Raw genomic sequence first — 12,955 nt, 5'->3', positions numbered from 1 at the left:
TGAACTCAGGACCTTGCTGTGAGGCATCACTGCTAACCAGCGTGCCACCGTGCTGCCCCAGGTTTGTTGTTATAATAATGAAGTTATTACTACACATAATTTGTTATTGTGCAGAGCCCATTGTTACTGCAATGAGATTATTTGGATCATTGCAAAGAAATGTTTCTTTCATTCTTTATGTGGTTTCCACAATCATAAGATGAATATGTTACTGTTTAGAAAAAAAAAACATCATGCTGCTCCTCCCCTGTCTAGTGTGTATTGTTCTTTCAGAAATGGGAGTGTCAACTCTTGAAAAAAAAAAAGTAAAAGACATGGATCAGCTTTCCATGACTGCAGTTGAGCTCTCGGTGTCTTAGTGTTATCATTGAAAGCATGGACACAAGCTTTGAAGAGATATGTGAGTATATATATATATATATATATATATATATATATATATATATTTATATATATATATAATATATATATATATATATATATATATATATATATATATATATATATATATATATATATATATATATACATATATACATATATATATATATATATATATTATAACAGTGTTATCACATTATGCAGTGGATATGAATTATTTTTATAATTGTAAAGATTTTATTTGAAATCTTTTTGTATTTCATTAACAGGCAAGGCGGTCGTTGTGTTTGCAGGTATGCCATCACATTAACCACAGCATAATTTTGATATGAATATATGAATATAAACTTTTTTATCCAGGAGCTGGTGGAGTTGTGATTCTGACTCCTGCCATTCTGGCTACACTGGGGTTCACTGCAGCTGGAATAGCAGCAGGCTCCATCGCTGCCAAACTAATGTCAATTGTTGCCGTCAGCAGTGGTGGAGGTGGACTTCTAGCAGCTGTCATAGCAATCTTGCAGTCCTGGGGTAAACTGGATAATTTGTTACATATTCTCTCTCTCTCTCTAAATGTGTGTAAAAAAATCCGCAACCAAACAAATAGACATGTTTTCTTATAGAGCAGGATTACTGCCAGAAAAATTAGAAATTGTAATATTTTAGTCCACTTTGACTGTTGCTGTTTATCTAAATGTCAAAGATATGAAATGCTCTTCTTGGACACGTCTCTATAAATAAAGGTTCATGAGTAAGATAATTTATGTACATCATAAATTATTTTATGAAGAATTAAAACTTTGCACATGTTGAACAAGTATAACAAACAGCTAATGGTGTGTAATGTGATTTCACTTTAGGTGCATCAGGTCTGTCATGGGCTGCCACTTTAGTGTTTGGCAGTGCTGGAGCAGCAGTGGCTTGGGTGCTCTCAACCGTGTGTAACGTGACTGTGATATATGAAGATTCACACAGAGAATAAACACAAACTGACCTATAAATGTTTCCTGCTGTGACAAATCTCAATCGCCTGAATGAAACTTTATTCTTATGTGTGAATGTCGAACACTCAGATTAAAGGATGATTTGAGAATTAAATTACAAAAACATTTAAAAAAACATTTTGATTTGATTTGATTCTGGTGGTTGTTTGACATAACTGTGACGTCACACAACTGCAGTGACAACAGCAAAGGAATATAATGAAGCTTCGCCCATGAATAGTCCTCCTTTACATTCAGGAACCAGATGAATAAAGCATTAGGGCCTTTTCTAGCACCAGCTGAACACACTGAGAAGATTAGAGGCTGCAGAGGGACGTAACAAAGGTGATACACACAGCTGAACTAAATCTAAGTAATAACACAGGAAGTGGAACAAAAGATAACGCACACAGGTCGGAGCTAACATAATAAAACAGGAAACAGTGACAAAGTCCAAAACTGAAAAACACTGGGACAATGACCCAGGAACACTGACAGATCTCTTTTGTTCAGAAAACCACAGGCAGTTAACTGCAGCCAATCTTCCCAAGAGAGAGTAACCTGGCTTAGCAGTATACAAAGTTTTATATGAGAATGTGCGTCTGTGTAACTGGTTAAAACTGATGGGGAGAAATTATAGTTTGCACTAAACTATCCCTTCATTAGTGCCCCAAACTAGTCCCAGCCTCTCAGCACTAACGATTTTTCCCTATTTTCTAACCTTTACCAAATAATGTGTTGTCCTACTGACCATGAGAGCAACCCTGGCTGAGTTACAGGATACTGTTTTTGTCTCACGCAGTCCCGATGACCCACACACCACAGCATTTCAGTCAGGTTAAGCTCTGGACTTTAATTTGCATGTGTTTTTATTTTCACATTAAATTTGTAAAGACAACAGAAGCACGCAGTCATTGGACCAGATAAAACATCTTCATCGTGTACTGTAGCGAGTAAAAGCCACAGAGTAACCGCTAAGGGCCTCTATACTACTCGTGCAAACTTTCAGGCCCAAAGCTCTTACAGGAACGAGCCCAGAATAAACGGGACAAGAGGGTCAATATCAGTCAGATGCGTTAAAATTTATTATTTTAAAAGAAAACACAAAGGGTTTGCAAAAGGCCTAAAACATCAAAATGGAAAAGGTCACTAACGACCACAATATAGTCTTATTGGTGCAACCTGCCAGCAATGCAACTATCACTATATGCTAAAGCATATAGTTAGGGCTGGACCAGATGACCCTGAATCCTCCCTTAGTTATGCTGCAATAGACGTAGGCTGCCGGGGGATTCCCATGATGCATTGAGTTTTTCCTTTCCAGTCACCTTTCTCACTCACTATGTAGTAATAAACCTCTCTGCATTGACCTCTGTCTCTCTTCCACAGCATGTCTTTATCCTGTCTTCCTTCTCTCACCCCAACCAGTCGCAGCAGATGGCCCCGCCCCTCCCTGAGCCTGGTTCGTTTTTTTTTTTTTTTTCTTTTTTTTTTGCCTGTCCCGTTTGGCTCTTTTGCCATCAGAATTATTATTATTGTTGGGCAAAGAACGATGCCCAACGGATTTACTTTACCAAATTGACCATCCCAGCCTTGCCATAATGGTCCATTTGATTCGCCTTTTATTGTTTATTTTATTTTCACTTGTTGAATACGGGACAGACTTGACTGGAGGAAAGAAGGGGAGAAAGAAAGAGGGAAAGAGAAACAGCTGAGAAGAGGGACGGGGGAGAAGGGCAAAAACCAAAAACCAACAGAATGGGCAGAAAAAAAGAAAAAAAAAGAAAAAAGAAAAAAAATGCATATTTCAATCACCTGGATCACCTGTTGAGAAAGAAAAAAGAAAACAAGCAGAAGAGAACAAGAGTAATAGAATAAACAACATCACAATGATATATGGGAATATGACAGTAAATACTAAATATTAAACATTATTGTGCAGCACATAAGATCAACAGAACACAGTGTGCTTTGAGGTAGGAGCCAAAAAGGGTGTAGTTTGTGGGTGTGATCACCCGTGTGTACACCTGTGAGCATGGATGCGCTTGTTTTTTTTGTTTTTTCAATTTTTTCAATTTTTTTTTATTTCGCTGAGCCTGGTTCTGCCGGAGGTTTCTTCCTGTTAAAAGGGAGTTTTTCCTTCCCACTGTTGCCAAAGTGCTTGCTCATACACAGCAAAATCTCCAGTGTTAAATTAACACTAGAGAGTGTCTATATGGGTCCACACCTCTGAGTGTTAAATACAACACTGTTGAGTGTTAAATTAACACTTTTGACAGTGTTATATGTTTAAAAGTAACCTAGTCAGTTTTGAAGATTAACAATGGCTAACACTGAGCAGTGCTGATTTTCTAACACTGGAAAATAACTCAAAATGTTAGAAATATTCCAGTGTTAGAAAATCAGCACTGCTCAGTGTTAGCCATTGTTAATCTTCAAAACTGACTAGGTTACTTTTAAACATATAACACTGTCAAAAGTGTTAATTTAAAACTGGAGATTTTGCTGTGTAGGGGCTCATATGATTGTTGGGTTTTTCTCTGTATCTATGAAGCGCCTTGAGGCGACTTATGTTGTGATTTGGCGCTATATAAATAAAATTGAATTGAATTGAATCACCTGAGGGCTTGCTCTCCCTCGGCGGTCCCAGATGCTCGTTGCTTTAAAAGAAACAAATCCACCCCAAATAAATACGAGCCCAACAGAACACTTATCGCATGCACTAAGTGTTTTAGTTCAGGCAATAATTGGTGGCACTAAAATCACTTAATATAACTTATTCACTGCAAATCCACACGGAGCACCTCTAAAAGACCTAATTCCCCTAAGGTAAGAGGGGATAAGCTCAGGAATTGCACATTGCCCGACTAATATTGCACCAGCCCATTGGAAATCAAAACAAACCCAGCATAAAAAACAAATAGTTTTAAAAGGTGACCCTACTCTAAAACCAACTTGGGAGAAAAACACAACGAAAAAGAGAAGGAGGAAAAAACAGTGACAAATTCACATGTGCAGCCTGTCCTGCAGGAGGCAATACAATATACAGGGAGTGCAGAATTATTAGGTGTCAATGGAAAATTGTATTTAGTAGTCAGTATAATCTTTTAGTGATATAAGTTTGCATATGGTAGAATACTGCATGTAGTTATTTGTATTAGGAAATATTCAACCATGTATACTTAGAGGCATATAATCAATTGTGTGTGATCTCTAGCAGGCTGCAGGCTTGGTGTGCACCCCAGGAATGCACCCCCACATCCTGGGAGCATGGGAGAGGTCGTACCTTGTTTTATTGTTTTACGGTAGGATTAACGTAGCTATGTCTGTTTTAGTTTAAGTGCTTCTTTACATATAGATGAACTGCTGGACAACCCAACAATCATATGACCCCCTATGAGCAAGCACTTGGGCGACAGTGGGAAGGAAAAACTCCCTTTTAACAGGAAGAAACCTCCAGCAGAACCAGGCTCAGGGAGGGGCGGGGCCATCTGCTGCGACCGGTTGGGGTAAGAGAAGGAAAACAGGATAAAAGACATGCTGTGGAAGAGAGACAGAGGTTAATAACAGATATGATTCAATGCAGAGAGGTCTGTTAATGCATAGTGAGTGAGAAAGGTGACTGGAAAGGAAAAACTCAATGCATCATGGGAATCCCCGGCAGCCTACGTCTATTGCAGCATAACTAAGGGAGGATTCAAGGTCACCTGGTCCAGCCCTAACTATATGCTTTAGCAAAGAGGAAAGTTTTAAGCCTAATCTTGAAAGTAGAGATAGTGTCTGTCTCCCGAATCCAAACTGGAAGCTGGTTCCACAGAAGAGGGGCTGTAGTCGCAAATTTTGAAGCCATCCTGATAATCTTCTTCCACCAACGATGTGGAGATCCAACCCTTTTAGATCAAATTAAAATCAAGACACTCAAAAAGATGCTCTGTAAAAGAGTAGAAAAAAATAGATACAGACATGTGCTGCATGAAAGACGTTAGGGAAGGTTAGTTAGCTGGAGAGCGAGTTATGCAGGAGAACTCTCAGCAGCATTAACTGCCCTGTTACTGCACCACCTTAATAAACCATGGTGAAGCAAAATGTCTTGTGCTTAAGACTCTACATGAAAGTTAAAATATATATGTTCAGTGCACATAGATATATAGTGTATAGTTATACATATCACACAAAAATCCACCACATTCCCCCTTGTGGTACCTGGAGGTACCACCTAAAAAGACCCAATGACTAAAGAAGAACAAAAATCGTGAAAACGAATGCGTGCGCTGTTTTTTTGCTAACATACTTTAAAGCAAGCTCTAAATAGAATATAAGAATTTGTATAAAGATCCCACACAGTTGTTGCTCTATTGAATAAACCCCAGAAACCTCATAGTCATCAACATAACATTCTTCCAACGCTTCATTTCTCTTAGTCAATTAATTTAAGACTAATTGATTCCTCTTCATTTGCAAATCATACTACACAGTATCCTTATCAGAATACTCAAGAAACTTAAAACTAGCCTAATTACAGTAAAATGAAAGTGAGGCATGAAACACATCAGCAGAGACACATAATACATACACGGATTACACAACACCATATGTGACATTAAAAATAATACAATAAAACAATTAATTCCCAATTTTGGATTTCATCTTGGTCAGGTTCAACTTCTTTTTCTGAACAACTTCTCAGTGTGGGCTTTGAAATGTTCTTTGACCATCACTTCATCTTCTTCATCTGACATAAACCCACCAAGAGCATTCTCTTTGTGGGCCGGTACTGCTCACCCGAGTAAACACGAGCTGACATTGACATGAATTAAACATAAAACATTATATACAGTATAAGATTTTGTAAGGTAAACCTAGTTCATACAAATGAAGTAAAGAAAAGTTATTAAAACAAAACGTGCCTTGCTGTTTATTCTTTCAGTGTCCCACAGTAGCACATTTCCTGCTAGGAAAATGTCAGAAGTCACATCATTTCTGTAAATTGGGAAGTAACTGTAATACATCAAGTCACCTCTGTCTCTTGTTACCAGGACTTTTTAAAATGAATGGTACAACATGGAAAGAGGCCCTACACAAGAGTTTAGCTTTGAGCTCAATATGCGATGATCCTTTCAGCCATGACATCTCTGACATGGGAAACCAGGGAATTTGATTAGAAAATGGTGAAGGATTTTCTTTTCAGTTAGAAACTGGATTTGTGTAACATGGTGGTGAAAAGCCCCCAAAGAAAGCAGCATATGATCAGTCGCTATATTGCATTTAATACAAACGTCCTTCGTGTATCCTTTGAATACAGAACAGATCATTTCTGATATCTATGAGTAAACCCAACGAGCACGTGTCCCAAAAGACCCCACAGTGTTTTTATCTGGCTTTTCCCTGACAGTTAGTGGACACTGACAGATGTGTGCTGAATATGAAAGGAAACAAAAGAACTAAAGAAGGTTTGCAGTGTTAAAAACAAGAACTACATGAAGGTTGTTTCATCCTGCTGTAACTTATGACAGAAGCATCTTTTGTTTGTTTTTTCATTTATTTACACAAAGACAGATGTTGAAATAACAGGAGTAACAGTTTAATTCAATTGAAATCGGTCCAATCGTCTATAATGAAATTATTGTTTTTCATTAGTTGGCAAAAGATGGGGGTTGTTGACGGCAATTCAGTGAATGCAACAGGGCAGGACGCCAGTTTGGATGGAGGGGAATCAGCAGGACAGATGAGATTTTGTTTAGGAGTCGAGTAGTTGTGTGAATGAGGAGAGGAGAGCACATTAGACTGCTGAGAGACGGGGAGGTAGTCAAGCACTGACCACATGTCTTCTTGGATTTCAGCAAAACAGATGGGCTCATCTCGGTCTTGAAATAATTCAACTCGGGGTTGAACTGATGCAGTTTGAGAGGCATCTACAGGAGAGGCAGGGGTGGGTGAGGGCTGCTGAGACTGCGCAGTGATGGGGAGGGGGTCGAGCTCTTCCAGCACTGACAGCAGTTCTTCCTCACTGTCTGCGACAAAGGCTTCCTCTGTCTGGAACTGAAGGGCTGCAACAGGGGAGTCCAATGAGGAAAACAAACAAGAGTTTTCATTAGCTGATACAAACTCTGTGCAGTGACTGTTTCATCATTCAGTGCAGTGATGCACACATGTGTGAACTGCATGTTGGCACTTTGGACATACATAGTTTTCTTTGGTCGACCAGGCTGGATGCTCTTTGGCATGATTCTGTCTTTCTGTTTCAGCCTGCTTGAAATATCTGGCTTTCTGGTCGTTTGAAAGCGACTTCCACTGTGGACAGAAGATCATAAGAACACACTGTGAGCACTGCTACTACACATAACTACAGGACAGCTGGGACACATGCAAAAACATGAGCAGACAACATTAACAGATGCATAAATGTATGCAGAGTTACACACTTACTCTCTGTCCCACCACTGCATTTACGGCTGCACTTCCAGGGATGTTGAGTTCAGCAATGACCTTTGGCCTCTGCTCTTTGAGATAGAGCATGAAGGCATTTGGCGGCTTCTTGACGTATGGCCCATCTTCATCCTGCTGGGCTGGGCACTTTCTTTTTCTTCAGGAATAAAACACAGAGTAAGAGCACATGTTAGCACTGTGTACAACTGTGAGGGAAGCAGTTCAAAAACACGAGACAAGCTGTAAAACTGAATGAAATCAGGCACCATTAATGGATCATTACAATAATTCCTGCAGACATCTGCAAACAAATGACAGATACTTGCAGATCAGTGAACCAAAGCAGCAGAGCAAACTTAGTTTGGAGTGGAGGTGTTAGGTGGAGGAGCAGGAGTGACATAATCATACATCTGTACACCGTTCCTACACAGATGAAGGGAGACAGATATGAGATAACAGGAAGAAGTTATGAATATAGAGATGTTCAGCAGCTGTGTTCACTCCAGTGTTTGTGTGTTTTACGTACAGTACTCCAACAGGACGCAGGTTCTGGAGCACACAAAACACACAACAGGTGATGAGACCAGCTGCAATACTATCATCTATCCACTAGGTGGAAGAATTGATCAGTAGAAAGAGGAGATGTGCTCAAAACGACATTCATACATAGATTTATTCTTCTTAGTTAGTCTTAAGAATTAGGATTCACTGACAGTGAAGAAGTTTCAGACGTGCACTCGCGTTTCCCCTTTTGCCTTTTCCTGCTCCAGCCAAGTCCTCCGCCTGCTCGACATCTCTCCTATTACCTTTTATTACGCTTGCACTCATGCCTTTGCCTTTCACCACTTCAAAACTGCGCCTTCTTCAATATTACCTTCATATGCTCTCTTTGCTTTTCGCCTTCCTCACTACACTAAGTACCATTTTTTAACGCTGTGTACTCACTCTTGCTAAGTACATGTGAACAGATCTTGAAGAAAAAAAACAAAACAAAACATACTTTTCTTTTCTCTTCTGATACTATTGAATGATCCTAACAGAAAAAAACAGAGTTAACACTGACTTAATAAAAAAGTGTTATATTTTATCTCAGATAAACTAGTCAGTGTTTATTAGTGTTTGCTCAACTAGAAGTCTTCATAGTAGCATCCACACATCAAGTCTTTAAACAAATAATGAAAGGATAATGAAAGAAAGTTTAATGTGAAATTACTGAATTATATGAAATGCCAGAGTGTTTTTCTTTAAACTACTTGCCTTTTAGTGATGTCACTAAAAGGCAAGGTTCTAATGTTGTGTTGCCATAGACTCCGGAGTTTACTTTTAAAGCTCACTTACAGAACTGACTTATACAGCTTAGTTAGAAAAGTCAAGCATCCAGACATTTGAAGGACTATTCACTCATTAAGGTGACATTTTCTATTTTAAAAATTAAGATGAAAAAGGAAACAAGAAAAGTTACGACTGAGGCAGATAAGAAAGATCCAGGAGATCAAAGTAAGTAAAAAATAAAATCCCCTAAATAACAGAATGTACATTTCTAACAATGTTGAGGCTCTGTGTATAAAATGATTCATTTTTAGAGGATTTAAATCCTGGTTTTGATTGAAACTAACCTGAGTGCAACATGTCTAATCAAAGAAAGGTTACTGGGGCACTTTGTCTTTTGGTAAAATAATGTGACAAGTTTATTCTTGGACTGAGCAGTGAAAACAGAGCAACAAGTGTCATCAGTATCTAGACTTAGTAGACCTAGTATGGACTCGTGTTGATGTGTTTTTTATCAAAAGGATAAACTTGTTATTATATTGTAAGCAATACTAATTTAAAATTCAATGACATCAAAATCCTTCTAGTCCTGATGTCGAGCGCTCTTTTTCACTAATGTGTTGTTGTTGTTTATAGATTGTAAGAGCAGGATGGCTAAAAGAAAGGCCAGTCCTGAAAAAACGACCCCCATAAAAAGAAGGAGGGTCACTGAGCAGGCTGGTCCTTCCACCAGCTCAGATGCTCATGTGGTCGGGGGAGTCAAGCGAAAGGTCCAACAAGATGAAGCGGGGACAACCAATACAGCAAAAAAGCGTAAACTTCTTGAGCATGTGAGCGGTGACAAGGGGCAGGCATCTTCCTGGTTGGACACTGGTAAAGGTAGGCTAATTAGTTGAGTGAGGGGTAGATTAAGTGTACATCTGGTTGCTAGTTTGAAGATATTAGTGTTTGGGAGATATTTGTGTCTATTATCTAATAAGCTGACGTGCTTTTGGTGTTTTCCACATCTGCAGACTGCAGCATAGAGATTTCAGAGAGCTGCAGTAAAAACAAAAAGGCTGGCAAAAGGAAAGCTGCGGGAGACACCAGGGACCCACCTAAGAAAAAGAACGTGGACCAGGACAAAACCAAAACCGTTGCCAAAAAGTCAGTGGCTGAACAGAAACGTAAGTAGCAAGCAGCTTAGCTTTTATATTCAGGTGAAGAGCAAAATGAACATTTAGGGTACAGCAGAGAGTAATTTGTGTGACAGCTGTAGTAAAACCCAATTTGTGTTTGTCTGTTTAGGAGACTTCCAAGCGAGATACGTGGAGGAGCACCGGCTTGGAGAAGGAGGATGCGGAGCAGTGCTTGCTGGCTACCGCATAAAGGATCATTTACCAGTAAGTGTTCAGATGGTGGTAGTAAGACAGGCAGTAATGCAGATAAGGGATAATATCGTAAGCTGAGATGTATGCTGTTTTACACCTTTAATGATGTCATACTGAGGAAATGCTCATCAATGCCCTGTGTCTTTTAGGTGGCCATCAAACACATCCCAAAGGGGAAAGTGTACTGCAAAGTGAAGGTAAATGTGCAAGACTTGAATTGTTTTTACATTAGTGGATTGCATGCAGCGTTCACCTGTCTGTGCCTCATCATCCACTTTGTTGAAATATTTCAGGATGATAACGGGAAGAATGTGTCAGTGGAAGTTGCCATCATGCTGAAGCTTGCAGCTGAAGCAGATGGATCAGTGGAAACATCAGCCCCAGTGTCTCTGTTGGAGTGGTTTGACTTTGGCAGAGAGCTGATCCTGGTGATGGAGAGACCTGTCCCCGCTGTGGACCTGGATAAATACATAGAAGAAAATGGAGGATTTTTGCCAGAGGACAAGGCCAAGGCAAGTTGACTTGCCTTAGAAGAGTCTTAGACTGTACATCATTCAATCAAAGCACAGAGTATTAGAGAAACATTAACCCATTGATTGATTATTGTCTTTTTCATCGTTTCCAGGTAGGGCTGGGCTATATCATACCATTCACGGTAATACCGGTGTAATTTTGGGCAACGATAGGAAAATGAAATATCGCGCTAGAATAGGTAAAACGCGCATGCGCAGTGCCTATGTTTACATACGCAGATGGCGGTGACGCAGAAAGAGAAGAGCAAAAGTGGATCGTTGAATGAAACGGATGAACCAGAACTGGTTTGTAAAAATGCTGCAACTTTAGTGGTGTGGAACTGGTTTAGCTTTCGTCCGTCAGATACACAACAAAGCACGATTTTTGGTAGCGCATGCTAGCGGGCCGTCGTTATTACCGTGTTGTTTGGAAAATACGGCACACTTAAAATCAATCCTTTGATTTTTCTGAAACTCGACAGTGCCCCTTATAATCCCGTGTGCCTTATGTATGAATTCTGGTTGTGTTTACTGACCTCAAAACGATTTTATGTACACGGCGACTTTGCTAAGCTACAAAGCCGCACCGCTCGATGGATTGTCGGAGCATTACGGCTATCGTAGGCAGGCGCCTCGCGGAGTGATACGTACTGCACCTCAACGTGATATTACCGTATTGTGTGTGTATAACCTCTTTTTAAGCTTTGTGGATATTTTACATGGTTATGCTGAGGATATGTCGGCCAATTTCCACTGGAAATGCCTTTTGGTTAAACTGTCAGCGAGGAATTTGCATTTGCACTGTTACATTTTTATATAACTTTAATGCACATAAAAAAAACAGCTGCTTGTTTAAGTGAAAATACATTTATGGGGTTTTTTGCACTAATAAAGTTGTGGAGTTGTAAAGTATTTTGTCTAGTGTCAGTTATATCGTCAGTTATATCGTTATCGCAACTTTTCAAATGTATATCGTGATAAATATTTTTGGTCATATCGCCCTGCTCTATTTCCAGGTCATTCTGAAGCAGCTGGTTGATGCTGCGAAGCACCTGGAGGATAAACACATCTTTCACCGGGACATCAAGAGTGAGAACATTCTAATTGAGACCGGCTCAGATGTACCGCGTGTTCGTATCATCGACTTTGGACTGAGCTGCTTTGTTAAGGAGCAGTCGCAGTACCGCGTCTTCTATGGTAACATATTCTGCTCTTGCTCTTCACAGATGTCACAATTTTCGCCTTTTGTTTTAGAAGAAATTGCAATTGTGTCTGTTTATTAGGTACAGAAATTTACTCCCCTCCCGAGTGGTACGGGCGCAGTTGCTACAGGTGTGGACCCACCACGGTATGGCAAATGGGAGTGGTTCTGTACGAAGCGCTTCATGCCGGGGACTTTAACACCACGAGCTTCCTCAAAAAGCGCCTGAAATTCAAAAGACATCTGTCCAAAAGTAAGAAAACGTCACACTTCAAGACTGACTGATGGCTTGGACCACTGGAACTATCATCTTCATGTTTTTTCTCTTTCCTTTCTTTCCAGACTGCCGGGATTTCTTGGACGCGTGTTTAACCAAAGTCCCGGAGACGCGGCCGACGCTGGAGGAGCTACAGCATCACACTTGGCTGAGATAAGCCTATCACACACACACAAACACACACAATTCAGACGTTATCATTTATGTGTGATGTATGAATTACCTTTCTTTTTTTCAGGAAATAATTTTTTTTAATTGGCCCACTTTAAATTTCAGTGTTTTGGAATTCCTGTAACCCCCCCAGCCATCCCAGGAAAGGGGATCTCTCTTTGAATGGGCTTTCCCGAGGTTTCTTCCCGTCAGTCTGGCCCCCCCAGGGGAGTTTTTCCTCGTCTTCATAGAGAGCTTGGGCTGGCTCAGGAGCTCCATCAAAACTGTCTTTATTTAATTACTCTAATGTAATCATATACTTTAAAGTAATCAAATAAAAGACAGTAAAAATCTGAAGACTTGAAGTAAACTTCCATTAAAATAAAACT

General features: G+C 39.8%; 4 protein-coding genes across 6 annotated transcripts; 3 read left to right on the top strand and 1 right to left on the bottom strand.

The window, feature by feature from the left end:
* Nucleotides 1–360: 360 nt before the first annotated feature.
* Nucleotides 361–1,557, top strand: LOC146551619 (interferon alpha-inducible protein 27, mitochondrial-like). 2 transcript variants are annotated; one of them, XM_085256649.1, is made up of 4 exons: nt 361–400; nt 651–674; nt 742–909; nt 1,248–1,557. In XM_085256649.1, the coding sequence occupies exons 1-4, from the start codon at nt 376–378 to the stop codon at nt 1,358–1,360; spliced, it is 330 nt and encodes a 109-aa protein (XP_085112775.1). In that variant the 5' UTR covers nt 361–375; the 3' UTR covers nt 1,361–1,557. The 2 variants fall into 2 exon arrangements, with proteins under 2 accessions (XP_085112775.1, XP_085112774.1); XM_085256648.1 differs by having other exon boundaries at nt 1,239–1,557.
* A 4,072-nt stretch (nt 1,558–5,629) lies between these two features.
* Nucleotides 5,630–10,818, bottom strand: LOC146551617 (transcription factor 7-like). Of its 2 annotated transcripts, none has more exons than XM_085256652.1 (4): nt 10,680–10,818; nt 7,788–7,944; nt 7,545–7,652; nt 5,630–7,408 (listed from the first exon to the last, which is right to left on the bottom strand). In XM_085256652.1, exons 2-4 carry the CDS (start codon nt 7,875–7,877, stop codon nt 7,274–7,276), a joined length of 333 nt encoding a protein of 110 aa, XP_085112778.1. In that variant the 5' UTR covers nt 7,878–7,944; nt 10,680–10,818; the 3' UTR covers nt 5,630–7,273. The 2 variants fall into 2 exon arrangements, with proteins under 2 accessions (XP_085112778.1, XP_085112777.1); XM_085256651.1 differs by having other exon boundaries at nt 7,788–8,210; nt 10,680–10,816.
* Nucleotides 9,095–10,724, top strand: LOC146551618 (uncharacterized). Its single transcript, XM_085258230.1, has 6 exons — nt 9,095–9,284; nt 9,693–9,935; nt 10,070–10,222; nt 10,344–10,438; nt 10,576–10,657; nt 10,720–10,724. Exons 1-6 carry the CDS (start codon nt 9,224–9,226, stop codon nt 10,722–10,724), a joined length of 639 nt encoding a protein of 212 aa, XP_085114356.1. The 5' UTR covers nt 9,095–9,223.
* LOC146551616 (serine/threonine-protein kinase pim-2-like) lies at nt 10,689–12,923 on the top strand. Its single transcript, XM_085256674.1, has 4 exons — nt 10,689–10,938; nt 11,955–12,135; nt 12,222–12,392; nt 12,482–12,923. The coding sequence occupies exons 1-4, from the start codon at nt 10,759–10,761 to the stop codon at nt 12,571–12,573; spliced, it is 624 nt and encodes a 207-aa protein (XP_085112800.1). The 5' UTR covers nt 10,689–10,758; the 3' UTR covers nt 12,574–12,923.
* Nucleotides 12,924–12,955: the final 32 nt, after the last annotated feature.

This window comes from Mchenga conophoros, linkage group LG19, assembly GCF_057382185.1.
Source record: "Mchenga conophoros isolate Kocher_MC1m ecotype Shallow Benthic linkage group LG19, M_conophoros_male_GT1.1, whole genome shotgun sequence".
Classification (NCBI taxonomy): Eukaryota; Metazoa; Chordata; class Actinopteri; order Cichliformes; family Cichlidae; genus Mchenga; species Mchenga conophoros.
Note: the sequence above shows the minus strand (reverse complement) of the source record. Positions and strands in the feature narration are given on the sequence as shown.

Coding starts and splice junctions, on each gene's coding strand:
- LOC146551619 (XM_085256648.1), top strand. CDS start 376: ATGGACACAAGCTTTGAAGAGATAT. Junction 401..650: donor CACAAGCTTTGAAGAGATAT/GTGAGTATATAT, acceptor TTTCATTAACAG/GCAAGGCGGTCGTTGTGTTT. Junction 675..741: donor GGCGGTCGTTGTGTTTGCAG/GTATGCCATCAC, acceptor TTTTTTATCCAG/GAGCTGGTGGAGTTGTGATT.
- LOC146551617 (XM_085256652.1), bottom strand. CDS start 7,877: ATGCTCTATCTCAAAGAGCAGAGGCCAAAGGTCATTGCTGAACTCAAC. Junction 7,653..7,787: donor ATGCAGTGGTGGGACAGAGA/GTAAGTGTGTAA, acceptor TTCTGTCCACAG/TGGAAGTCGCTTTCAAACGA. Junction 7,409..7,544: donor GGTCGACCAAAGAAAACTAT/GTATGTCCAAAG, acceptor CCCCTGTTGCAG/CCCTTCAGTTCCAGACAGAG.
- LOC146551618 (XM_085258230.1), top strand. CDS start 9,224: ATGAAAAAGGAAACAAGAAAAGTTACGACTGAGGCAGATAAGAAAGAT. Junction 9,285..9,692: donor GAAAGATCCAGGAGATCAAA/GTAAGTAAAAAA, acceptor TGTTGTTTATAG/ATTGTAAGAGCAGGATGGCT. Junction 10,223..10,343: donor GTCAGTGGCTGAACAGAAAC/GTAAGTAGCAAG, acceptor TTGTCTGTTTAG/GAGACTTCCAAGCGAGATAC.
- LOC146551616 (XM_085256674.1), top strand. CDS start 10,759: ATGCTGAAGCTTGCAGCTGAAGCAGATGGATCAGTGGAAACATCAGCC. Junction 10,939..11,954: donor TGCCAGAGGACAAGGCCAAG/GCAAGTTGACTT, acceptor CTCTATTTCCAG/GTCATTCTGAAGCAGCTGGT. Junction 12,393..12,481: donor CAAAAGACATCTGTCCAAAA/GTAAGAAAACGT, acceptor CTTTCTTTCCAG/ACTGCCGGGATTTCTTGGAC.